The following is a 25,203-nucleotide window of genomic DNA, read 5'->3' on the forward strand; positions in this document are numbered from 1 at the left end:
GAACCACAGTACAAAGAACGTGGGTCCCTCAGAGGTAGGACCTAGCTTTGAATATGACTTGCCAGAAAGCATTCCTTGATCCCTTCAGCAAATGTTCTCATCAGTCAAAATCTTTCCACATCGGGTCCTCTGGCCCTGCCAACATTTCCAGAATCCCTGTGCTGATTCTGAGATGGAAAATGACAGTGCGAGGCTTGTGACAAGTTGTTTCCCCCTCTGTCGTGCTTCAGACGGGATTCACCCCCCTCCACATCGCAGCTCACTACGAGAACCTCAACGTGGCCCAGTTACTCCTCAACAGGGGCGCCAGTGTCAACTTCACGCCACAGGTAAGGTGCTCCGGCAGACCCCGCACTCAGGCCAGGGGTTTGGGCTTGTCTGGCCTCTGGGCTTCTGCCTCTCACTTTGACACCATGGATTTCCTCCTTATGGCACGAGTGACCATGGGTGGGACCACCTGGTGTTTATTGAGGCTGCTCATTGATGGGTTTCTTTTTTTTTTAATGTTTATTTATTTATTTTTGAGAGAGAAAGAGAGGCAGAGACGGGGAGAGACAGAGGATCCCAAGCAAGCTCCCCACTGTCAGCATGGGGCCCATTGCGGAGCTTGATCTCACAAACTGTGAGATCAGGACCTGAGCCGAAATCCAGAGTCGGATGCTTAACCCACTGAGTCACCCAGGTGCCCCTCATGGATGGGCACCTGCATATCAGTTTCTGTTTGCCCACTCTCGAGGTGGCAAGCCTGGAGGGCAGGGCTTTCTTCCAATCTGTTACGATGACTCTGGGAGACATGGCTCAGTCAGATTGGTGAGATTAACCACCATGCTGTCACATCCTCATAGATTTTGAAACCTTTCTTAGGTGAGAAATGGACTAATGGTAGGCTTAGCGTGGCCTCTTATGTTGCTGCCGCTGTCGGGCTGAGGCTGGGATCCAGGGGGAGTGGGGAGCATAGCAGCGGCATTAGAGGGGGAGGTGCCAAACCCTCACTGGTTCCTGTTCCTCCCTTCCAGAACGGCATCACGCCACTGCACATCGCCTCCCGCAGGGGGAACGTGATCATGGTGCGGCTCCTGCTAGACCGTGGGGCCCAGATAGAAACAAGGACCAAGGTGGGTGCCAGCGAGCTCCGTGGCAAGGCCCAGGGAGGGAGTTCTGCCTTCCAGAGTCACAGCTGGAGTGGTGGCTCTCAGGTACCAGCTAGTGATGTCGCAGTGGGAGCCAGGATGCAGCAGGAGACATAGTGAGATGTGCTGAAGTTGAGGTGGTCTTTCAGGAAGCATCCCCGCTTCTGTGGCTGCAGTGATACTGTGGGCAGTTTTCCCTCCGGTGGCTCTGATAGGTGCCTTTGGGGCTTTCTCTTTTGGACCCTGTCTTTTAAAGGATGAATTGACACCTCTCCACTGTGCAGCTCGGAATGGGCACGTGCGAATCTCAGAGATCCTGCTGGACCACGGGGCACCCATCCAAGCTAAAACCAAGGTTTGTGCTTCCCTACTTCCCTCCCATGAGGAACATCTTTTCCCCAGGGGTCCAGGTCAGGGGGACCCAGGATCAAATCCCACCTCTGAAAAACAGAGATGCTAATACTACTCGCAGAACCAGTGATGTGTGATGTGTACCCTGATGCCTGTCACACAGGAGACACTCAGTATAGCTCTAATTATTTTTTTAATGTTTATTTGATTTTATTTTTGAGAGAGAAAGCATGAGCCAGGGAGGGGCAGAGGGGGAAAGACAGAGGGAATCCCAAGCACGCTCCACATCACCAGCACAGAGCCCGATGTGGGGGTGGAACTCACAACTGTTGAGATCATAACCTGAGCCGAAATCAAGAATCGGACGCTTAAGTGACTGAGCCACCCAGGAGCCCCAGTATAGCTCTAACTATTATCTATCTCAGGCACGGCAAACTTTTTCCCTAAAGGGCCAGATAGACTTTGCAAGCCATGATCTCTGTTGCAATGATTCCACTCCGCCATTGTTGTAGGAAAGCAGCCATGGATAATATGCAAACTAGCAATCATGTTCCAATAATACTTTATTTACAAAGACAGGCAGCAGACCAGATTTGACCCATGGACTGTCATTTGCCTGCTACAGCTCTAGATTAACCCTTGTGTCTTTTATCTTGGCTCCAAGAAAAGACAGACTCTAAGCACCCCAAGAAGTCTTTAGAGCCTGGGCCAGACTGAAGTGAAGTTAAAAAAGAAAACAGAATAGCTCCTCTCAAGGTCCATGAAGGGCCAGAGCAAAGGCCCCTCCTTCAGCTCTTGAGTCTTCCTGGGGCTAAAGCTGTCAGACTGCCTCGTACTGCTTATACCTCCCCTAGGCCTTCTGCCCACTTCGTTGGGGTGAATTTGGAAGGGTGTCAGAATAGAACAAGGGAGAAACCAGGCCCATTCACAGCCTCCCCAGAGGTCTTGTGTGGGCAGTTGCAGATAGCCCATAACCGTGAAAGCTGTCCGTTCCGTGACAGATCATCATGGGAGTCTTTCTACACAGCTACCTGTAATTTGGGTCATGACTCACAACACCAAGCTGGCTTTGTGTGTGTACGTGTGTGTATTGGTCGGGTGCTGGGGGTGAGGCAGGATGTATCCTCTCCTAAACCAGTTTATTTCTCGTTTAAACCTCCATCCAAGGCTGAGTTGCTGTGTGACTTTGAGTGTGTCCCTTAGTCTGTCTCTGCCTCTGTTTCCTCATCTGTAGAGCTCTACCCGTCTCTAGAGTCGTTGGGATGATCACATGAGATAATATAAAAGTAAAAATCCTCGGGTAAGTGAAGGTAGAACTGCTACCACCGATTCTGTTGTCAGATCAGGAAATTCTCAGCGTTTTCCCACAGGGGTCCTGTGTTTAAACTTACATAAAGGTTCCTAAGTTGGTAATGATTTTATATTACCCAGATTATGAGGATGGGGCTTAAAGAGGCAGTCATGAAAATTCTTCACTGAGAACTTCTGACTCTTCAACTGGGAAATAAGTTAGGACCTCCGTAAAACTCACTAAGTGGCAATGAGCTGTGTTGGTTTGCTGTCACAAAGTGCCACACGCTAGGTGGCCTGAACAACAGAGGCCCATCGCCTGACAGTTCTGGAGGCTGGAAATCTGAGATCAGTGTCAGCAGGGCTGGTACCTTTGGGAGCTGTGAAGGGGAATCTGTTCCAGGCCGGTCTCCTGGCTTCCCGTGGTTGCTCACAGTCTTTGGCATTCCTTGGCTTGTAGATGCATCGCCCTGACCTCTGCCTTCAGAGGCATTCTCTCTCTGTGTGAGGGGCCGTATGCAAATTTCCCCCTTTTAGGAGGACACCAGTCATACTGGATCAGGGCCCACACTAACGACTTCATCTTAACTAACTACATCTGCAATTACCCAATTTCCAAATAAGATCATGTTCTGAGCTCCTGGGGTTAGGACTTCAACATGTGGATTTTTCTTTTCTTTTCTTTTCTTTTCTTTTCTTTTCTTTTCTTTTCTTTTCTTTTCTTTTCTTTTCTTTTCTTTCTTCTTTCTTTCTTTCTTTCTTTCTTTCTTTCAGTTTATTTGTTTTGAGAGAGAGAGAGAGAGAGAGGGAGAGAGAGAGGGAGAGAGAGAGAGAGAGAATCCCAAGCCGATTCCATGCTCAGCATAGGGCCCAACACAGAACTCAATCTCACAAATGTGATATCATGACCTGAGCTAAAACCAAGAGTTGGCCATTCAACCAACTGAGCCACCCTGGCACCACCAAAATGTGGATTTTGAGGTGACACAGGGCAACCTAGTACACAAATACAAGCTGTCCTGCAGCCTGATTGTGTATCTCCCTTGCTGAAAATCCTCTTCTTAGAGCTCACATCCCAGCTCCTGAGCTCATGGATTGTCATGATCCAGCTCCTGCCTACCCCCCACCCAGCTCCAAGCCCCCATCACACTTTGTCCTCCTTTGGGATTTAACTGCATTGAGCTCCCTGAGTTCCCCAAGGATGGCTGCCTCTGTGGTATAGCTCACACTGCTCCCTTCGCTGGCGGATTCTTCCCCTTTTGTCTTCCTGCCAAGTCCTAGCTCAGGACCACCTCCACCTGAAAGCCGTCTCTCCCCATCCTCCCTGCTGTGGACCTCTGTGCTTTGATCTTGCCTTTCCTGATGTTACCACACTGAACAGCAACAATGTATCTGTTTCCACTCTTTTACCTGACAGACTATAAGCTTCTTTAGGCCAGGGATTATATCTGTTCTCTTTTGTTTCCTTGTCACTTAACCCATACCTGGTGCTCATTGATCACTTAACAAATATTTGTTGAATTAATCTGTGAGTGAATGAGTGAAGAGGCTCCTCTGTCTTTAATGTTTTTTAAAATAGATTGCCACCTAAGAAACCATGAGAGTCCTTAACAAAGTTTTTTAAGTGATACAGATTTGTTAGGGGCAAAGAACAGAGGGATTTAGATGTGAGTTCCATATTGTGCTCATTCATTCATTCATTCATTCGTTCATAACCACGTGAATTAAGGATCACTATGTGTGTTACATGCATATATGAGGATTGTGGGGCATATGAGAGATATGAAGCATAGTCACTGGTCTTAAGAGGCTGATAAGTAAGGAGAGAAGATACACACACCTGATAAGTTAGTTATAGATACAATTCAGCATATCTATGAGTAAGGTCTGAGTGACAAGTAAGAAAAGCCCACAGAAGTCTAGGGTAGTCAAGGAAGGCTTCCTAGGAGAGGTGGGCCTGGCTGGAGCTGTCTTGGAGGATTTGATGAGGTAGAAAGGAGAGTGTAGTCAGAGACCTGCATGACCACAGGGGCCAGAGTGAACCAAACTCACTTAGGAGCTGCCTGGAAGCATCATGTAGGGAAGAAGTAGGAAATGAGGTTGGAATTATCTCCTTGAATTTCTGTGTTCATTTCCTTTACAACTGCTTCTCTTCCCTCTTCTCCCAGAATGGCCTGTCTCCAATTCACATGGCGGCTCAGGGAGACCACCTTGACTGTGTCCGACTTCTGTTGCAATACAACGCAGAGATAGACGACATCACCCTGGACCACCTGACCCCGCTCCATGTGGCAGCCCACTGCGGCCATCACAGAGTAGCCAAGGTCCTTTTGGATAAAGGAGCCAAACCAAATTCCAGAGCCCTGGTGAGTGGGAGCCTATTGGAGAAGGTGCCAGAGGGTCAAAGGCTGAGGGAGGCAGGACTGAGCTGTGTGGCTGAGCTTGGTGGGAAGGGCACCAGTTGGTACCTGGAGGTACCCCCGAGATTCGGAGTCTGGATAGTGGCAGTGCCTGCTAGGACCCAGGAGTCAGGATGGTAACCCCCACACTCCCTGCCACATTCAGCTGGGTATTGCCTTCTGCACCCCGATGACCATGGCCCTGGTGACAGGCTGAGGTCAGGGGTGGGTTTGGGTCCCGGAGATCTGACTAAGAAGCCGTGTCCGTGGTATGTATGTGGGTTGGGGGAGCCACTCCATCTGAGACAGCCCAATGCTGAGGAACAGTGACTGCCTATAGACTGCCTGCTTTGGGTGGGGGGTGAGTGCAATGGGCTGAGCTAAGCATCCTTCCTGTGCTGACGGACTTAGAGTTTTCACAGTGCTGGTGAAAGTTCTCTCCTAAAGCCAATTGCCCCCTGGGACTATGGCTCCTCTTCCTCTTTCCCCAGGCCTGGCACTTTGAGGACACAGCATCAGGGATCTGGTGGGGCCAGAGCTCTGCACAGAGCATAGCCTTGACCACCATGTCCTCTCTGCCCACTCCCAGAGGGGAGAATTTAGAAGGCAGGAGAGCTTCCAGTCTGACAAGGATGGCTCCTTCATTCATTCAGAAAGCTTTCATGGAGCTTTCACCACATGCCAGGGACTATTTGGGGGTACTTGGGGGATTTCTGTGCTTCAGCACTATTGACATTCTGGGTCTGATATTCCTTGTTGTGGGGGGCTGGCTTGTGCCTGGTAGGATGTTTGGCAGTGTCCTTGGCTCCCACCCTCTACATGCTAATATCCTCCTCTGGTTGTGACAACAGCAGTGTCTCCAGATGTTGCCAAGTGTCCCTGGGGTGGGTGGGACAAAGTCCCCTCCCCTCCCCTTACTTTGAGAACCACTGCCTAATAGAATAAAGCACTGGAAAAACAAACAAAAACAAACAAATAAAAATCCGTGCCCTTGTGGAATTTACATCTACAGCGGAGTTGCTATATGGAGATCCACTTTACTAAAAATGATTGGTGGTTTCAGGGGAGAGGGAACATGATTTGTTTCACAAAAGTACTCTTTATTGTCAGTCTCCCCTTAAGGAAACGTTAAACAGCAGGCTCTTTTTGTGCATTCAAAAATATGATTAAAATTTTTAAAAGAGTTGATAGACAACTTGTTCAGGAACATACATGGTGCAGAAGGCGAGAGCCACCTGCCTCTTGCGTGGTTCACAGTCACCGATGGTCCGGCCACTGGGAATCACTGATGGGTGGTCTGGGTGCTCCTTGGGCCAATGTTGTAAGTTCCTGCTTGTCTGTCTCCCTATGTGCGGGGCTGCAGAATGGCTTTACCCCCTTGCATATCGCCTGCAAGAAGAACCACATCCGTGTCATGGAGCTGCTGCTGAAGACGGGAGCTTCCATTGATGCTGTCACCGAGGTAGGAGAATTCTGCAGATGGGCACATGGTCTCTGCCCCTGGTCTTCATCCAGAAGCTGTCTTGAGACTCGTTGTTCTTAGCCACATGTGTGTACAAGCCTGGGCTTCTTGAAGGGATCAGTTGGGTGACCAAATAAGAGAACATGTGTAGAGTTTCAGGGACCTTTCCAAGATCAGATGCAATTTTTTTTTTTTGAGTTGTAAAGCAGACAGAATGACCCTGCAGTGATCTTTTCTTCTGCCAGTCATTTTCCTGGAAGCAAACCCATCTCATTTAACTCCCCTTTCTTGGAAAACCATTCTGGAGCACCTAGAAGCAAGAAAGCATTAGATTCATCTGGCTCTCTTCTTTATAGGAGCAGAAAAGGCTCCTCTGTTCTCATTCCTCTCTTGTGTGTTCCAGTCTGGCTTGACACCTCTCCACGTGGCCTCCTTCATGGGGCACCTGCCCATCGTGAAGAACCTCTTGCAGCGGGGGGCATCACCCAACGTCTCCAACGTGGTAAGCCCGTGGGGAGGGCAAGGGCTCTTTCCTCTGGACCGAGAGCTCAGAGAGGAGCTTAGCTAGTGATCCTAAGATCTCCTCTCTGAGGACAGAGCTAGAATTCTCAGAATAGGAGAGACTTCAGATTTGGGAAGAGCATATGTGTATATTGATGCGTTCCCAATTAAATTTATCACACATCTCTAAGTCCTAGGAGTTTTATGGTAGGCAGTAATTTGGGAACTTCCATAAGTGTTATCTGGAAATACATTTATAATTTTTAACATTCATTAGCTCTGGGGTTTACTTTCAATTATACCTAGAAAACACACACACACACACACACACACACACACACATACACACACACACACACACACACACACACCAGTCATCAGCAGGCTAAAGGCCAACGGAGCTGCTTGCTGGGGCAACTCCACCTTTGGACAAAAGGCCACCAAGTTACTCCAGGCTGGCATTTTGGAACCGTGCATGTGTCCTTTTGGAAACTCAGCACATATGAACATTTCTATAACTCTGTTATTTTACAGAAAGTGGAGACCCCACTGCACATGGCAGCCAGAGCCGGGCACACGGAAGTGGCCAAATATTTGCTCCAGAACAAAGCCAAAGTCAATGCCAAGGCCAAGGTGAGTTTTGGAGGTGGGAAGGATTCTGGAATGTAGGTAATTCAAGTGGATTGAAGAGAAATCCATCCTTGTTAGAGGCCTGGCTGTACTGCTTGTGGCACAAAGACTCCTTGTCATTCCCACATTGTCTGTGCTAACTGTTCAGATTCTGCTTTGCAGGGGTTCTGAGAAGACCAGACCTATGTTTCTTTTTCTTTTTAAAAAAATGTTTATTTATTTATTTTAAGAGAGAGAAAGAGAGGGAGTGCATGGAGGGGCAGAGAGAGAGGGAGAGAGAATCCCAAGCAGGGTCTACACACAGAGCCCGACACGGGGCTCGATCCCACAAACTGTGAGATCATGACCTGAGCTGAAATCAAGAATCAGACTCTCAACAGACTGAACCAGATCTATGTTTCTTTAGGATAATGAAAGTCTAAAGAACATGGCTAGGTTGCAGAGTTTTTTGGGCTGAAAGAGTTTCATGTTAGTGACAGTTGTGGCGTAAGAAAAGAAACAACTTTTTAAAAATGTTTACTTATTTAATTTTGAGAGAGAGAGAGAGAGAGAGAGAGAGCACAAGTGGGGGAGGGGCAGAGAGAGAGGGAGACACAGAATCCGAATCAGGCTCCAGGCTCCAAGCTGTCAGCGCAGAGCCCAGCTCAAACTCTCCCAAACCATGAGATCATGACCTGAGCTGAAGTCGGACACTTAAGTGACTGAACCACCCAGGCACTCCGAGAAGCAACTTTTTGGAGACTATGTTGCCAATAAAAATCAGTTGGGAATTACTTGATCTAAAAATGGAAGATTCCCCCTTGTTGTAAAAGGTATTCTCAAGGAATCAGCTGAATGAGAGAAAGAATTGCTACTGAATTTGCAAGGTGGTTGGCTTTGACCGAGATGGGGCTTGCCTACATCCCAGAAGACAGCGGCTGTGTTTACAGTTGGAACAGTGGTTTGTGCTTGGGCCACACAAGGAGTCTCCCAAATGGGCCCAAGAGCACAGAGACCTCACCCTTGAACCCCTTCAGTATCAGGGGAGGAGGAGGAACAGGGGTGGGAAAAGAAAGTCATCTTTCCCCTTCAGCCATTTAGACTTTCCCATGACCCCTTTCAAACAGAAAGGCAAACATCCACTCAGACATGACTTGGAAGACGGTAAGAACAAGTACAACATACTGAGTGCGTGTTTTGTGCCAAACACTGTGCAAAACATTTTCTAGGCACTACCTGCTTGATCCTCGCCATAGCCCAAGAGGTAGATATTACTGTTCCCATTTTACAGATGGGAAGGCTGAGCCTTTGGGCAATTCAGTAGAAATAACAGCTAAGTTGAAGGGTAGTTGTGAGGAGTCCACAAGAGAGCATATTTATTTCTGTAACTCAGAGACTTGATTTGAATCCCACCTCTTCATCATACTAGCTGTGTGGCCTTGAGAAAGTCACTTACCCCCTCTGGGTCTCACCTTCCTTCTCTGTAAAGTGAGAAGTTGGATTAAGAAGCCTTCCCTGTTTTTTGGTTTCACTTTGGGTTCCAGGATGACCAGACCCCACTTCACTGTGCAGCTCGCATTGGCCACACAAACATGGTGAAGCTCCTGCTGGAAAATAACGCCAATCCCAACCTGGCCACGACCGCTGGGCACACCCCCCTGCACATTGCAGCCCGAGAGGGCCATGTGGAGACGGTCCTGGCCCTCCTGGAAAAGGAAGCATCCCAGGCATGCATGACCAAGGTACAGCCTTCCTCCTCCTGTTCTCTGGAGGCAGCTGGCTACGGCGGGCCTGGGGTGTGGGCTGGGCGTTCCCTCCTGTTCCTCTGTGTTGCCTTGATAATGCTGAAAGCAGCCGGGAGGACCAGCACCCCCAGCCTGGCTGCCATCTGTGAGCCTGATGTGTCATCCTTCCCCAGAAAGGTGGTAAACTGTAGTTTCTCATCCACCCACCCAGCCTTCATCCCTTTATCATGAAATAGCTGTTTGGTCTGGACAAATCTGGTTCTGGAATACAAGAAGGGCTAAGGCTCAACCCCTGCCCTCAACTTGCTAGTAGTCGAATAACAACAGCACAAGGTGGTTTTATGCTCCATCACGAGAGGTGCAGGTGCAATCAGAGGAAGCCTGCTAATTTCTGGGGCCTTGGCCTCTTGAAAGGATCAGAAATTGCTGTGTCCTTTATTTGATCAGCGTTTCCACTTAAGGCGGGATACCTCCTTTGCCATGGGCCCTTTCTCTGGAGGGTGGGGGGAGACAGCTCTGATGCCCCCTGGTTCGGACAGCCTGTGTTTCTCCTCAGAAAGGATTTACCCCTCTCCATGTGGCTGCCAAGTATGGGAAGGTTAGGGTGGCCGAGGTGCTGCTGGAACGGGACGCACATCCAAATGCTGCTGGAAAAGTGAGTTTGAACTCCACCACCGTGCCCCCCCCCCCCCGCCCCTCTCTCACCTGAGAGGCCAGAGCAAAGGATAAACTTTGCTACTTGGGAATGACCTCTCTTACCCATGCCTATTGTGTCCATCTTTTGAATGGGCCGCCATCTTGGGGGAAGGGGTTTTGGAAAGACTGTCTTTCTGACAAAGGCCTTGTCCCCTCAGGAAAACCTGGTGGCCTCCTCTGAGCGAGTGCGTTAATTGTGCTGCCCACCAGGCCCTGCAGGAAGGGGGGGGGGGGGGGAGGGTAGGAGGAAGGGAGGGGTAGCCCCGGGTCTGGCTGGTTATGCTCTCGGGTGACTTCAGATCAAGACTGGCTTTGGAATGACTTTTAACCAGATTGTAACTCTGTAAAAGAAGTGATACACATCCCAAAATGGCACCTGTAGCTAAAGGGATCACTAGTAGAAAGCCAGTTGAGTGAAGGCTGTTCTCTTTGTCCATCTTGCCCCCAGCAGAATGGCTTGACCCCTCTGCACGTGGCCGTCCATCACAACCACCTGGACATCGTCAGGCTGCTGCTTCCCCGGGGCGGCTCCCCACACAGCCCCGCTTGGGTAAGCCTGTCCGGGTCCGTATACTGGGAGCCCTGGCCCCGGACCTCCTCAGAGCCTGGGCCTCTGGAAAGCAGGCTGCCTGCCTCTCCTTCAGGAAGGGCTGTTCCAGGAGCAGCTGGAGGGTTTTCATGTTTTGCTTTTATTTTTACCTCTGAAATCTCACCTCACTTACACAAATGTTACCTGCGGTAATTGCTACTATTTGGAGATCAGGAGTGGGGTGGAAAATGGGTAACACTTCTCAGCCACAGGTTCCCTCACAGAGGTGGGATTCGTTTTACACAACAAATGTGTTCCCCAAAGTGCTGTGTGTCAACTGAGTTTTGTCAGCTGGTGGTCACAAGTCAGCATGTCCAGGAATCTCCAGGAGCTGTGAGCCTTGTCAGGTTCTCACTCCATTTGGTGCTGGCAGCACAATGGCCACACCTGGCAAAATATTCAGGGCTGAGGGTGAAGCTGCCATAACCTTGAAGGAAGGGACCTGTTTCGGACGTGAATAGTCACCCCCAAATGTATTTCTCTCAGGAGTTCAGACTTGGAGATGGTGGTGTTTTAACAAGGCACACCCAGGTATGTTACGTGGTAGACATAAGTCCAGAGTGCCGGCCCCTGAAACATGCTGCTCAGAGTGGCAGGTTCACGGCCTCTCAAGGGAACCAAGTGAGGGACGCTGAGCGGGCTCGCTTATGTAAGATCAGACTGGGGGTGGGGGCAGGCAGTGCAAGGTGAAGGGATCAAGCTGGAAGTGAGGATCATTTTCGGGGACAGGCTGCCTGGTGTGGGACCAGAGGGTGCACAGTGTTTGTCTGTGAGGGGAGGGGGCTGATGGCCACGCAGGGGAGGAGGGGAGACGAGTGGGGGGAGGGGCAGGGCTCTGCTACAAAGGACAAACAAACCTATCAGGTTGCTCACTGATAGGGCAGCCAGGACTCGGAAAACAGGACCGTTTCTGAGAGAGCACGCCCCGCCCGATGCTCAGCCACCCGGCAGGAGGCTCAGCGCTGCCACGGTGGAGGGAGCCACGGCAGAGGGAGCCACCAGGGCGGGTTGGTGTGTGATTATAGCTGACACCTGCTGACTGCAGCGGGAACAGAGCCGAGACCGGGAAAATCCGTGCGGGCCTCAGTTTGTCTTCCCTCCTCAGAATGGATGCTCATCTGAATTTTACAGCCTCCCTTCCCTGGAGACACAGCGTCTCCCAGACACCTCTGTCTCCTTGGGCTCCTGTCCCTGCCGCTGTTGTAGCGAGCCCACGTCACTGTGCAGACGAGCATGCGGCCCCGCTAAGATGTGACTTACTCCTGCCTCTAAAAATAAAAAGCTGGACTCCCCGCCTCCTCACTCCCCTCCTTATATAAAAGAAATTGGAGCCAGGTTCATGGTATTTAAAGAGAGCCTTATCCAAGCACAAACCTTGTACAGATGGGGTTTGTTTCCATGGCAAAAAATAGTTTCCCAAGTAGTCTGGCAATTTTGTAGAATTTCACATGCAAATCTCTCTGCACCCAAACCAAACCCTCCCCCTTCTCATTTTGATGCTAATGTTGTTTTAACATTTAGGCAGATTTCTCTCCAGTGTGCATTCTTTTGGATGAGCTCATTTCCTTGGGAAAAAAAGACCTTTCCGTGGCACATACCCCTCCCTAAACACTCCACCTAGCTGCCCCTTGTCCTTGTCACCTACAGAAGGTCATTCATCCCCCTTAGTCCTGCTTTCTGGGAAGCCCAGAGGGGTAGTCTCTGTTCCGATACTGCCAGCTGCCCTTGTACGTCGGGTTGAACCAGGGATCACCTGGCCTGAGCTGCTGCCAAAGTACGTGTGCCCTTTGCGAGGACAGGGTGCTGTGTTTGCCAGTATGGATGTGCCCAGCTGCCCAGGTGACCCGTACTCCTGATTAGACTGCCATGAGTATACTTCGACTTCCCTGGTACTGTCCTTTACCTATTGGAATTCCTAATAATCGTTGCTTTCCTGTTGTGAATACCTGCTATGGCCCGGGCCCTGGCTGGGTGCTCAGTTAGGTCATCCCACCCATCCTGGGGACGGCACTGAGAAGCAGACGTTCTCTGAGGCTCCCCTTACAGAGAGCCATCTCCTGTGGGGATAGCTCCAGATCCCAAGCTCCATCTAGCAAACCACACCTCTTTCTTTGCTTTCTGTTGATACAACAGAAAAAGAGTTTTGTTTAATTAATATTATAATCAAAGTGTTGATCTTGTTGTGGGAACACAACCTAAAGCGGATGTATTCTCATAACATTTTTTTTAAAAGGAACCCAGAAGTGAATTATCTTACATAATTATTCAATTGAATTGAATCTTTTTATTCAACTTAATTCTCTGGGTAAATTACAACTTCTCATTTTCCCCACGATATCCACCTTCCTAATGGCTCTTTCCCTGTCTTCCAATGTTAGGACCCTGGAATGTTACTATATTGTCAGCCCCCTTTTTTCCTCTTTCCTTTTCCTGATCAGTGATCCTGGCAGAATCAGAAATGTTGGTTTCCACAGTAAGGCAGTGGCTGGCGGGGAGGTTCAGATCTCTGGGAGAGACAGAGGAATGCTGGCCAAGGTGGGGAAACCGTATGTCTTATGCCATCTGCTCCGGGACTGGCAGGCATGTGCTAGGAAGTCATGGGTCCTGCTCAGAGGCCCTGAGGCCTGGCATCTCTTTTAGTCTTGAATGTGTGGAGGCCTTGCTACTCAAAGTGTGGTCCCTGGACCAGCAGCATCAGCATCATCTGGAAGCTTGTTAGAAATGCAGAATTTGGGGCCTGCCAAGAACTTCTGAGTCAGAGTATACATTTTAACAAGATCCCGAGTGCTTTGTGTACACACCGTGGTTTGAGAAGCAATGTTCCAGATGAAAGGACCTGGGATCTGGAGTCTGAAGGCCAGCTTGGGTTATCTGTTGTTCATTTACTAGGTGACATTAGATAAGGCCTTAACTTCTTTAAGCCACAAAATGAGACAATAATAAAAATGCCTGCCTTGTTTGCTGTACAAGGGATAATGTAGGTGAAAGTGGTTTCTAACAGTGATGACCAAAGTAGGCTGTCAGCTGTCTGCAGCAGGATAAGGCACTTGCTCCATCCAACAGCTGTGAGAAAAGAACAAGTTAGAAGTTATTATCCACTTTAAATGGCTTCAAAAAATATAAAAGGATGTCTCACAGACATTAAATATCTTGCCCCCAGTCACACAGCTAGTTCATGTGGAAAGAGGACTTGCCTTCCTGTCCTCAAGTTCCTTGCTGGGCTTGACCCTTCTTCCACCCCCTGCCTCAGCCCACAAGCCCGGGGAGGGTGGGGGTAACAGACAGGAGCCTTTCATTTATTTACCTAGCTTTCTAGTTCTTCTGCGAGCTGCTGGCTTTTGTGGTGACAGAGCACCTCCAGCAGAGCACTTTGTCATGCTAGCTGGGGGTGGGGTGGGGGTGGGGCTCCAAATCAAAGGGATTTGGTTTGTTTGTTTGTTGACTTAAATCACTCTCCTTGGTGACACCAGCTCTGCTCACTGAGTGTCGCTGAGTGTCCGGCAGGCCAAGAACCTGGCCTAACTCTCCCTCAGAGGATTTAAAATCTAAGGCATGTGTTCATATTGTCAACTCAGCATTCTTGTAACCGGGCTCCGGGTGGCTTCTTCTGTTTCAGAATGGCTACACCCCTCTGCACATTGCTGCCAAGCAGAACCAGATTGAGGTGGCCCGCAGCCTGCTGCAGTATGGGGGGTCAGCAAATGCAGAGTCGGTGCAAGGTGTGACACCCCTTCACCTGGCCGCCCAAGAGGGTCACGCAGAGATGGTGGCTCTGCTACTTTCGAAACAAGCCAATGGCAATCTGGGGAACAAGGTAAATATGGCTTCTCCAGATTTGCCCTGTAGTCGCGGTAATGTTTTAGTGGTAACTACATAGATATTCTATCTGAATATGGAGTACCTGCTGGGTGCTTAGGCACTGAGTTTAGGTGTGTGTGTGTGTGTGTGTGTGTGTGTGTGTGTGTGCACGTGCCCATGCATGAGCATGCAGTCCTTGCCACAGCCCTGTGTAGGTTTTATCTCAGTTTTATAAATGAATAAACAGATTCAGAAAAGTTGCTTGTTCCCAGGGTTGCATGACCCTGAGCCTACCTGACGCCAAAGCCTTTTCTAGATAGATTAGCTCAAGAATCTGCAAAAAGATCAATATTAAAATCCACAGTACACTTTCCCAAATATAGGCCAGTGGGTCTACATTCAGGAATGTAGTAAGTAATTTGGTACTAAACATTTGTTTTCTGTGGCAGAATATTTTTAAATGCCCACCCGTACGTTAAACTAGCAGTTCTCCATCCCGACTATTGGTGGAAGAATCTGGGTCCTTCCAAGATTGTAGACAGCATTTTGAGAGGATGGGCATATCAGTGTATTTCTAGGTGAAGTCTTCGTAGTTCTCAAAGGAGCTTCTCAAAAGGAACACATGACCCAAGAAAGACCAAGAATCACTTATTTTTAAAAAATCATAGTTTTATTGAAGTACAATTTACATACAATAAAATTCAGCCTTTTGAACTGTACTATTCAGTGGTTGTTAGTATATGTACAGAATTGGGCCACCATCACCACTATCTAATTTCCAGAACATTCTCATCACCCCAAAAGAAGCCTCATACCCATTAATGGCCACTTCCCATTTCCCCCAAATATCTCAGTCCCCGGCAATCACTAATCTACGGTCTCTGAATTTGCATATTCTGGATGTTTCATATAGTGAAATCAATACAAAGAGCCACTCCTTTAGATGATAAAGGAACAGTTTCAGAAAGGCAAGCATTTTAAGGATAAACAGATTTGTTAAAAGATCCATTGGTTCTTTTTTGCACAGGTGTGGACAAGTGATCCCCAGGAGGGACCTGTTAGGGCAGGACCATTATACTGAGTGGATTCTTGGTTTCTGCCTTGTGCCATTTCAAGCAGGCTCTGTGAGGAGCCATAGGGTGGTGGTGATTCTCAGTACTGGAGTCATCCTCACTCATCCCACATGGCACTACATGGGGCAAATTACTGTGTTATCCTAAGAATCAGGCGAGCGCCTGGAGGCTTGTGACGGACTTAGGACCTCTCCATGTCACAGCCTGTACTCGCCACCGCCCCACCCGCCCACCTGCTCAGGCCTTGCTGCGAGGGTTACTGCTTCTGGGCCTCTGGGCAGCCTGCTGGGAAGTGCAGAAGGCAGAGGAGGACAAGTGGAGTCCCTGGAGAGGGGACAGGCCCTGCCCCCCTGCCTCTGGCTGCAGAGGAATCACAGCTCTGTGGGTCCCACAGTTAGCAAAGCATATTGAGTAGGGGAGAGGGGAGAGAAGACTTTCCTGGCATTTTTGTGTGAGTGTGCACATATGAGATGACCCCTCCAATGCATCACTGTCCTGAGAAAGCTGCGCTGAGAACTCCAAGAATATGGTGCTTTCGGACCCTGAAGGATCATCCATCCTTCGACAGTGTGGCACGGGCTGTGAGGTGCTAATAACATGCTACACTGAAGTGGCACGTCATGCTTTCCAGTGTGTTTTCATCAGTGTTTTCTCAACCTTACTTTGCCCGCAAGATATGTCAGTGATAACCCCTATTTTCCAGATAAGGAAACCAGATAGGTTTAGGGTCTAGATAGGTCTAGATAAGGACTCTGAAGCTTGTCCCAAATTATGGAAATAGGGAATGTTATAAGTGGAAAGTTCCATTAAGTTTCTCTAGTTCACAGGTCAGCAAACTACGGCCCATGGGCCAAAACTGGCCCACCACTTGTTGGTGTAAATTAAGTTTTATTGGAACATAGCCATGTCCGTTTGTTTCCATGTTGGCCATAGTTGCTTTCTCATTATAACTGACAGAGTTGGGAAGCTGTGACAGAGACATAAGCCTAAAATACTGACTATCTGGCCCTTAGCAGAAAACATTGTTAACCTCTACTTTAGTTAAGCCACCTCATTTTTTAGATAAGGATAGAGGCCCAGAGCTGGAAGAGCTTTGTCCAAGGTCACACACCTGTTCAGTGGCTACACAGCTAGGTTGGGCTCCCAAACCCCAGTGCTCTTTCTCTGTGGCTTGAAAATCTTTTGGCTACAAGATGATGAACTTCTGTTTCCTTCCAGAGCGGACTCACCCCCCTCCATCTGGTAGCACAAGAAGGCCACGTTCCAGTGGCAGATGTGCTGATCAAACACGGTGTCATGGTGGATGCCACCACCCGGGTAAGGCAGGCAGTTAGTTTGTGCTTCTGCCCATGTGTGCTTCCCCACCCTTCTCCCCTATGTGCACCCCTAGCCCTGCCCCGAAGCCCTGCTGCTTACCCATTCTCACCTCTTGCTTTTCAGATGGGTTATACCCCACTCCACGTGGCCAGTCATTATGGAAATATCAAGCTGGTAAAGTTTCTGCTACAGCACCAGGCAGACGTCAATGCCAAGACGAAGGTACAGGAACACTTGAGAGCTGACTTCTATACTGTCACTTCTTAGGTGCCAAATTAGGGTGCAGTCAGAGTTAACCCTGGGGCACTTGGGGCTGTGCCACAATTTTAAGCTTTGACCCTAGAGGCGGAAATGGGGAAAATGCCTTTTTTGTCTTGCACATAGAAGCCAGGCTCTATAATATGTGGGCAGTTCTCTCTCTCTCATAGCTAGTTAATCCTGCCAAAATGTTACCTTGCTTTACAGCAAGGATACAGTCCCTTGCACCAGGCGGCCCAACAGGGACATACAGACATCGTGACACTGCTTCTCAAAAATGGTGCTTCCCCAAACGAGGTCAGCTCGGTAAGTACCTACCAGTTTCCCAATTTTGGAGAAGTGGTCCCGATGGGCAGTCCCGTGAGACCCCTATTCACCACAGAGGCTTGGTCTACTCTTGCTGCACATCCGGGGCCTGGACCATAAAGTCACAGCTGCGTCAGTAGCCCAGGGCATGGGTGCTGTGATTGATTTCTCTTTCTGGTGAACTCTAGGTTATCCTCTAAATATCATTTACCCTCCCTCTTTACCTTTGTTTAAATAGTGCTGTTGAAACTCTCTCTGTGCATGTGTGACGCCACTTTTAGTAATAGTACAAGTAGCAAACCAAATGTCTTGCGTGGTTCATGATGTTTCAGGGCTTCGGGGTTGTCTTGAGCAATATGCTCAATCCTGAATAGGGGCTTCCTCATTTGACGATGGGCAGGTTTTCCTAGATTTTCTCCATGGCTGCTTCCAGCTCTGAAGGCATCTGGACCTTCGTAGATGTGGCTGCTAAACCTATAACTGGTTGGAGCTGAATGTGTATGGGGCCCAGAACACATCCCTGGGACTGGAGAACTTAAAAGAAAATAAAGCCTCAATATCACTCTACTTCCACTTAGCTCTGTCTCTTCAAATCAAAGTAGAAAATATGCCCCTCCCCTGTTTCTGGTGGTGATTTGTGATTTCTAATTGGCCTAAACAGTTAACTGAAGTATGTATACATTATTTTGATTATTTTAGCACTCAGTAACGGATACCCAAAGAACTGGTGTTGGGAGCAGTGAGCAGCACTGCCCTCCACTTTCCTATTCCAAAATTGCATATGGTGCCTTCCTGACCCATTCCTTCCAGTTGGTTTGGTTCCCTCTTGGCAGTTCTTGACTTGTCCTGGCAAGATTTCCCCTGTTCTCATTTCAAAACTCCCACATTCGGTGCTACAGACTTAAAATATCACTGCCCTCCTCTCTCCCATACCCCATCTTTGCAAGCATTGTTCCTAACACCTGTCTGGGCTCACAAGTGTGCAGGGGTCTTGCTCTGGGCTCTGAGGTGCAGTGTGCCCACCTACACTCTTCTAAACAATTAGAATGTGAGCTTGGTCTACATAAAGGGGGCAGTGCTTTCCCCCCAGATGCCATTCTCTTATCTGATCTCACTCTGTCTCTGCTAATTTTCCCAGAATGGAACCACACCTCTGGCAATAGCCAAGCGCTTAGGCTACATCTCTGTAACAGACGTGCTCAAGGTTGTCACGGATGAAACCAGTTTTGTGGTATGTCGGCTTCTCCTCTGCACCATCCACCCCAGATACACACAGACTGACATGGCGCCCCTGTGGGTTACTCTGGGAAGAGGAGCACATTCTGGGATGGGATAGGAAGCACAGCACCAGTGGCCGGCTGGGGCCACAGGAAGAGGGTGTTCTCCTCTATCAGGCGGAGTTGTACTGCCACCTAGTGGTGAAAAGAGTTAGGGCTGTGACCAGACCTAAGGGGGCAAATAGCAAGCTGGGTGCTGGGTGGAGACATGGCAATAGGAAGCTGGCATTTCCTGTTTATCTCCTTGCCAGACAGCTTTCAGGCGGAAGGGCCTCTCAGCTTTGATTCTCTTCCTTTAAGACAAACCTCCTTTCCCACCTCCTTCCTGCTGAATCTGTGAAAGGGCCTACTGTTCTATTTGGGTTGAATTCTCTGCTTTTTCTTTTAGTTAGCCAGTGACAAGCACCGGTTGAGTTTCCCTGAGACGGTAGATGAGATCCTGGATGTCTCTGAAGATGAAGGTAACGTCTGGGATTAACAAAAAGTCTGGGGAAAGTCAGTCCGAAGGGAGCACACCTGGGAGCCCTCTGTCCCTGGGTGCCTCCTGGCACCTGCCATAGTGCATTCAAGGGCCCTTCTTGCACACAGACACACACATGCACACACGTGTTCTGCGGGGCTGTATCAAAGTCAGAGAGAACTGCTTTTTTTTTTTTTTAATTTTTTTTTTCAATGTTTATTTATTTTTGACAGAGAGAGACAGAGCATGAACGGGGGAGGGGCAGAGAGAGAGGGAGACACAGAATCGGAAACAGGCTCCAGGCTCTGAGCCATCAGCCCAGAGCCTGACGCGGGGCTCGAACTCACGGACCGCGAGATCGTGACCTGGCTGAAGTCGGACGCTTAACCGACTGCGCCACCCAGGCGCCCCGAGAACTGCTTTTTAATGATGTTTTCCGTTATCAAAAATATTCCTTTAGTGTAATTTTAGGAGCAGGAAAAAAACCTACGTCTCAGAGTTAAAATACAAAATGCCTTGAACTTTCCTAAATATATGTGTGTTTGTCCATTATACATGGAGTATGATTCTACTCAGATCAACTCTCAGAGCTGTTGAGAACTGCAATAAAATTCTGCCTGATACTTTCCTGTGCTTTGAACAAATAACAAGCTGTTTATTTAAAATCTGTAAGAATTCTTTTTTTAATTAAGCTACTCTTCTGACCACATAGTGGGTCAGTAAGTTTTGGGGTGCAACCATTATTATGAACTCACTATAGTTTCAACTTCTGTGAGCCAGGGAGTGCTTGTAGTATATTTCCTGCCCCACATAAGCCTGTCTCCTCACTTAGGTCTGAGGGGAGCCCTTGTGATGTAAAATCACGGGGTTGGTCTGGATTATCTCTCTAGTCCCTGGTGTCTTAACCATGTCAGCGAGGTGATTAAAGCTCCTTTGTGTCCCCGTTAATAATATGCCTCTTGCATTAACTGACTTCAGTCCTGCCCTTTCTTTTTTTTTTTTTTTAATTTTTTTTAATGTTTATTTATTTTTGAGAGAGACAGAGACAGAATGCGAGTGGGTTAGGGGCAGAGAGAGAGGAAGACACAGAATCCGAAGCAGGCTCCAGGCTCTGAGCTGTCAGCACAGAGCCCAATGTGGGGCTCAAACTCACGAGCTGTGAGAACATGACCTGAGCCTAAGTCAGATGCTCAACCGACTGAGCCACCCAGGTGCCCCTAAATAAGTGTTTGGTTTTTTTTCTTTAAATTTATCCTGCCCTTTCTTAAACTTGGCTCTTCTTTGCTTTCCAGGAACTGCTCATATAACTATCATGGGTATGAAACACTTTCTGTTCCCTGTGGTCCTTTCTCACGAGTGCATTTCACCCTAAGCAATCCCAGCTCTCACTAATCCATTCCTGCTTTCCACCCTCCTCCAATGGCTAACAATCTGGAGCCAGGAGCTTCACTATAACAGGAGATTTACACCCATAAGATCCACGCCTGGGCAGGTAGCTCCTGCCTGTCCATTTCCGTGTCTGTGCCCATGCCACTGCGTTTGTGATCATAACTGCATGAGCTGTTGTTATTCCATTCTGTCAGCTCCAGATCACAGAGCCAGGATGCTCACTGCTAAGTGACAGTAAATGACACCGCAAGGTCGAGGGCTCCCGCTCGGTTCAAGCAAGGAAAGAGAAACAAAGAGGCAGTCGGGGCTGCAGACAGTTTGAACCACTTTGTAATGGACTTAGGAAATAATAAGGTTTCAGCTGCAATGATTATAAAAAAACGCTAGAGCCCTTCAAAATGAATGGGCTCAGTCCCATTGTAGTTTACTCTTCCATAGTGTGTGGTGTGGCAAAGGACAGAAACAACTCTTTTCTTTGGCGTCTGCGTCCCCAGCAAGAGCTGTTTTGAAGTGGAGCTTGTTCAGGCCAAAGAAGTCTCTTCTGGCTGTATTTTTTGTCTTCTGCAAAGGCTGGTATAGACTAAGCTGTTGGGAGCTGGCTAGCTTGCTCTGTGCCACCGGGCTGGAGGAACGGAACGGGGCTGGCCCAAGACATTGTTAGTGGTCCCCTTGGAGCAGCAAGGGCCTTGCTCTGCCGCTCGGGGGCCAGCATTGAGAGGAGGAGCAGGAAAGCACTTTTTAAATAGAAAGAGGAAACCTCCATCCTGTCACTCATGTAGACTTGTGTGGTTTCAGGGGAAGAACTCGTCTCCAAGGCTGAGAAACAGGATTCCAGGGATATCGATGAAGAGAAGGAGCTGCTGGATTTTGTGCCGAAGCTAGACCAAGTGTAAGGAGCGTGTACACCGCGCATGGGCAGGCGGGCCCTGGAGCTCGGGGTGGAGGGGTTCCCCAGCAAGGAAAAGTCACAAGAAGGCCAGGCAGAGCGTGTGCTGCGGACAGGGAGGGAATGCTGGTTGGCTGGATTGTGGGCCCGGTACTTTAGGATCAGTGAGCCCTGTCCCCTGACCGCCAGGCGGGGTCACAGGGGCCTCTCTCTGCCTCTGCCAGTGTCCCTGCTCCCTCTCTGTCTCCTCCTCACAGCCCCTCCCTCTCCTGCACTCCCAGCTTATCACCAGAAAAGTCCACTGAGGAAGATTCACATTAACAACTGTTGCCAAGCTGAGCTCATGCACTGACCATGGCTGTCTGCCAGCACGGCACCTTAGAGAAACCCACAAAGGGTTTGTGTCTGCCTGCAACACATTCCTCCCCCCACCACCTTGGGGTGCTGTGAATTATTCCCATGTGGGTACATCAGCACACAGAGAGATTTGGTGAATAAATCTAAACGTGACAATTGTAGAAACACCTAGTCCTCAGGGTTTCTGAAAAGACAAACATGTGCCATCTTAGTCCCAGGGCTCATTCAAAACAGGGCAGTGGAACAGCAGGAAGTGAAGGCCCAAGGGTATTTCACCAGTGAGTATTCACTGTATAAGATATGAATCTCCAAACTCAAAATCATTACTATTTACTGCATAGCAGTTAGAAAGAAGTACAAGACTTGGCCCCTCATAAAGAACCTACCAATTTATTTGGTGGGATCAAAACACACTCCAGGGGGTGCCTGGGTGGCTCAGTCAGTTAGCATCCAACTTTGGCTCAGGTCATGATCTCATCGTTCCTGAGTTTGAGCCCCGTGTAGGGCTCTGTGCTAACAACTCAGAGCCTGGAGCCTGTTTCAGATTCTATGTCTCCCTCTCTCTCTCTCTCTCTCTCTCTCTCTCTGCCCCTCCCCGCCCCATACTCTCTATGTCTCTCTCTGTCTCTCTGTCTCAAAGATACATAAACATTTAAAACAATTAAAACACACACACACACACACACACACCCCAAGAGGTCACAGAGCAGTGCAGGATAAGATGTTAAGGCCAGAGCGAGGATCCTATCAACAAGGGCTCCGAGGCTGAGAAGAGGGTGGTAAGTGTGAGGGAAGGCTTCATGTGGGAGGCAGCCCCTTCATCTGGCTTGTGAAGGACAGCTGGGCCTGAGGAAAGGCTTTGAGGTGAGGGGAAGAGGCTGGTCAGTGTGTGATGCTGAATTGTATTGCTTGTGTGATGTGCATGTCGGGTTGTGGCAAGGGGGGCAGGTAGGTTAGGTTATTATGGGGGTACGGAGGTGTTTCATTAGGCCTCCCATGGCAGCCAGGGGCTATTTAGAAGAATCATCCCTCTGATTTCCCCATGTTCTGGGTGTCTAGGGTGGAATCTCCAGCCATCCCGAGGATCCCATGTGTCACACCTGAGACAGTGGTGATTAGATCTGAGGAGCCAGAACAGGTAAGAAGCACCTTTTGTTTTTTTGTTCCCATCTGCAGAGAGTGGGTACCTCTGGGACAACGATGGTTTTGAAATGATCCACGGTATGATAGGAACTAAGAATTAAATGCCTGTAGCATTTACCAAGCCCTTCAATCCAGGCTTCCACGTGTACTTTGCAGTCCCCTGTGCTGCCAGAGTTCTTATTATCCCAGATATTAATGATACAAGTCTCAGAGAGCCCAAGGGTGTGTGAAATACCATTATGCTAGTCCATCCAGTCACAAATGAGGCTGAGAACTGACGCCAGAAATTCTGGCCCCAAAGCCCATGTCCTCATGGCCACACTCCCTGTGCACAGGCTCTCTGCGTGCCCGGGACAATGGGTCACAGTGCTGGAGAGGGAGCTGAGGTTGAGCTGCGGGCCCAGTCACCGAACTCCTTTATTTCACATCCATTAGAGAGGGGGACAGTTTCTGCCTCCCCTTCCTCCAGGGATTATCGAGAAGTTAAAATACCAACACAGAAAGGGATGTCAGAGAGAGCTGTTCCCAGGCGGCACCCTTGCTCATCATAGTCCCCTATTTTGTGGCTTCCCTGGGTGCCATCTGAATTTGTCCCAAAAAACGGTGGGATGGTTTCAAACAAGTTAATTCTCCTTAATTTAATTTTATGCTATCTGGCACCACCCCCCCCCCGCCACCACCACCACCGCCACCAAGGGAAGGAGATTTTCTAGGATAAAAAGCAGTGTGATGTTTGGAGGTTGGAAATGATTTCCCTGAGGCCTGATAACTGAACTGGGCCTGGCCTGTTTTCCAGCTAAGGCTGGTCTTTTCCTCTGCCACCAAAGGGCTAGATGTCTGAAAGCAGCAGCCATAGCCCTGGACCCCAAGGGTGGCATGCAGGGACAAGCCAGCTGTGAAGTTGTCCAATCAGCCATCCATGCTAGTGCTGTGATACTGGAGTCACTCACTGGGAGGCCTTTGGGAGATATGGTGAAATATGGTCCTGGTACAGATGTGGCATATTCCCTGGATGCTGCCAACAACAATGAGAAAGTCACCGTGTCAACCTGTGTCCTGTTGTTCCTTGACCAACCCATTCTCTTCAGCTCCTTGCTTAAGTCATGCACTCAAGACAGTGGGCATTCCTGGGTTCTTACTGTGAGCCCTGTAGGAGGACTGTGAGACCCAAGCCTGACCCCTAAGAGCAAACGGACCAGCTGGGAAGGGTGGGCTCAGATATGTGAAGCCAGTTCTCACAGATTGTGGAAAGAATCAATGTCCCCCATGCCAGATCATGCTGTGTGAAGCCTTCTGGATTAGAGTAGTGGGAAAGCTTCATGTAGGAGGCAAGGTGTGACAGTGGGTGGAGCAGGCCAGTGAAGGAGATGGACAGGGGTGTCAGGACCCATGGGGGCAAGAGGGGACTTGGGAGTAAACCCAGATTCAGACCCTGCTGGCTTTCATGGGTGCTTGTGATATGCAACGCCCCATGGGAGGCAGCCCCATGGCTCCGCAGCTATAGTGTCACTGAGGGGCAAGGACCATCCCCTTTTGCAGATGAGGAAGGAAGTCTCCCAAGGTTAGGGTGTGCCCCGTTCACCTCCTGTACCTCAGATACCCGCAGGACGAGTCGCTGGCCCAGAGCTAAGCAGCTAGTAGGTGATGGTGCAGGGTTCCAGTACCAAGTCTGCGAAAACTGAGCTCTCTAGAGCAGAGGTTTCACACTGGAGAGGGGCTGGAGGAAAGAGCGGGTAAGTCTGCAGTTTGTGCAGTGGATGTTGGACCTAAAAGGAGCCAAGGAGCAGCCATGATGGTAGGAAGAAGTCTATGTCTCCTTTTAGACTCCAGAAAAGCCTTGTCCAGAAAGGGTCAGTAGTGAGTGTGCAGGATTTGGGTCGCTTGCTTTCTGGCAACGAGACGCTCCTGAGCCTCCCCAGCCCAGAACGACACCAGCCTGGCCAAGACTAGCTCCTGTGGCCCAGGAAGTGCTGGGACAATTGGCCTTTCTCTCCTCCTCAGGCGTCTAAGGAGTATGATGAAGACTCACTCATCCCCAGCAGCCCGGCCACAGAGACCTCAGACAACATCAGCCCAGTGGCCAGCCCCGTCCACACAGGGTGAGTGACCCCATGACTCACGGGTTATGGGCGTGAGTCTCACTCTCCCTGTCTCAGAGAAGGCGTAT

The 25,203-nt window shown here is 49.3% G+C and overlaps 1 protein-coding gene across 16 annotated transcripts in view; it reads left to right on the top strand.

Annotated features, from left to right (window-relative positions):
- ANK1 (ankyrin 1) overlaps positions 1 to 25,203 on the top strand; it is a 135,547-nt gene that overhangs the window by 64,291 nt on the left and 46,053 nt on the right. For 6 of the 16 annotated variants that reach the window (XM_030312564.1, XM_032592857.1, XM_032592864.1 and 3 more), the window contains exons 7-26: positions 231 to 329; positions 1,017 to 1,115; positions 1,387 to 1,485; positions 4,940 to 5,137; positions 6,534 to 6,632; positions 7,036 to 7,134; positions 7,668 to 7,766; positions 9,287 to 9,484; positions 10,044 to 10,142; positions 10,632 to 10,733; positions 14,389 to 14,586; positions 16,862 to 16,960; positions 17,084 to 17,182; positions 17,426 to 17,524; positions 18,663 to 18,755; positions 19,190 to 19,262; positions 20,554 to 20,577; positions 21,446 to 21,539; positions 22,953 to 23,031; positions 25,038 to 25,135. In XM_030312564.1, the coding sequence (XP_030168424.1) occupies positions 231 to 329; positions 1,017 to 1,115; positions 1,387 to 1,485; positions 4,940 to 5,137; positions 6,534 to 6,632; positions 7,036 to 7,134; positions 7,668 to 7,766; positions 9,287 to 9,484; positions 10,044 to 10,142; positions 10,632 to 10,733; positions 14,389 to 14,586; positions 16,862 to 16,960; positions 17,084 to 17,182; positions 17,426 to 17,524; positions 18,663 to 18,755; positions 19,190 to 19,262; positions 20,554 to 20,577; positions 21,446 to 21,539; positions 22,953 to 23,031; positions 25,038 to 25,135 (2,147 nt within the window). The remainder of the gene's footprint in view (positions 1 to 230; positions 330 to 1,016; positions 1,116 to 1,386; positions 1,486 to 4,939; positions 5,138 to 6,533; positions 6,633 to 7,035; positions 7,135 to 7,667; positions 7,767 to 9,286; positions 9,485 to 10,043; positions 10,143 to 10,631; positions 10,734 to 14,388; positions 14,587 to 16,861; positions 16,961 to 17,083; positions 17,183 to 17,425; positions 17,525 to 18,662; positions 18,756 to 19,189; positions 19,263 to 20,553; positions 20,578 to 21,445; positions 21,540 to 22,952; positions 23,032 to 25,037; positions 25,136 to 25,203) is intronic. The other 10 variants (XM_032592859.1, XM_032592865.1, XM_032592854.1 and 7 more) reach the window with 3 other exon arrangements.

Source organism: Lynx canadensis, chromosome B1 (assembly GCF_007474595.2).
Source record: "Lynx canadensis isolate LIC74 chromosome B1, mLynCan4.pri.v2, whole genome shotgun sequence".
In the NCBI taxonomy this organism is placed as follows: Eukaryota; Metazoa; Chordata; class Mammalia; order Carnivora; family Felidae; genus Lynx; species Lynx canadensis.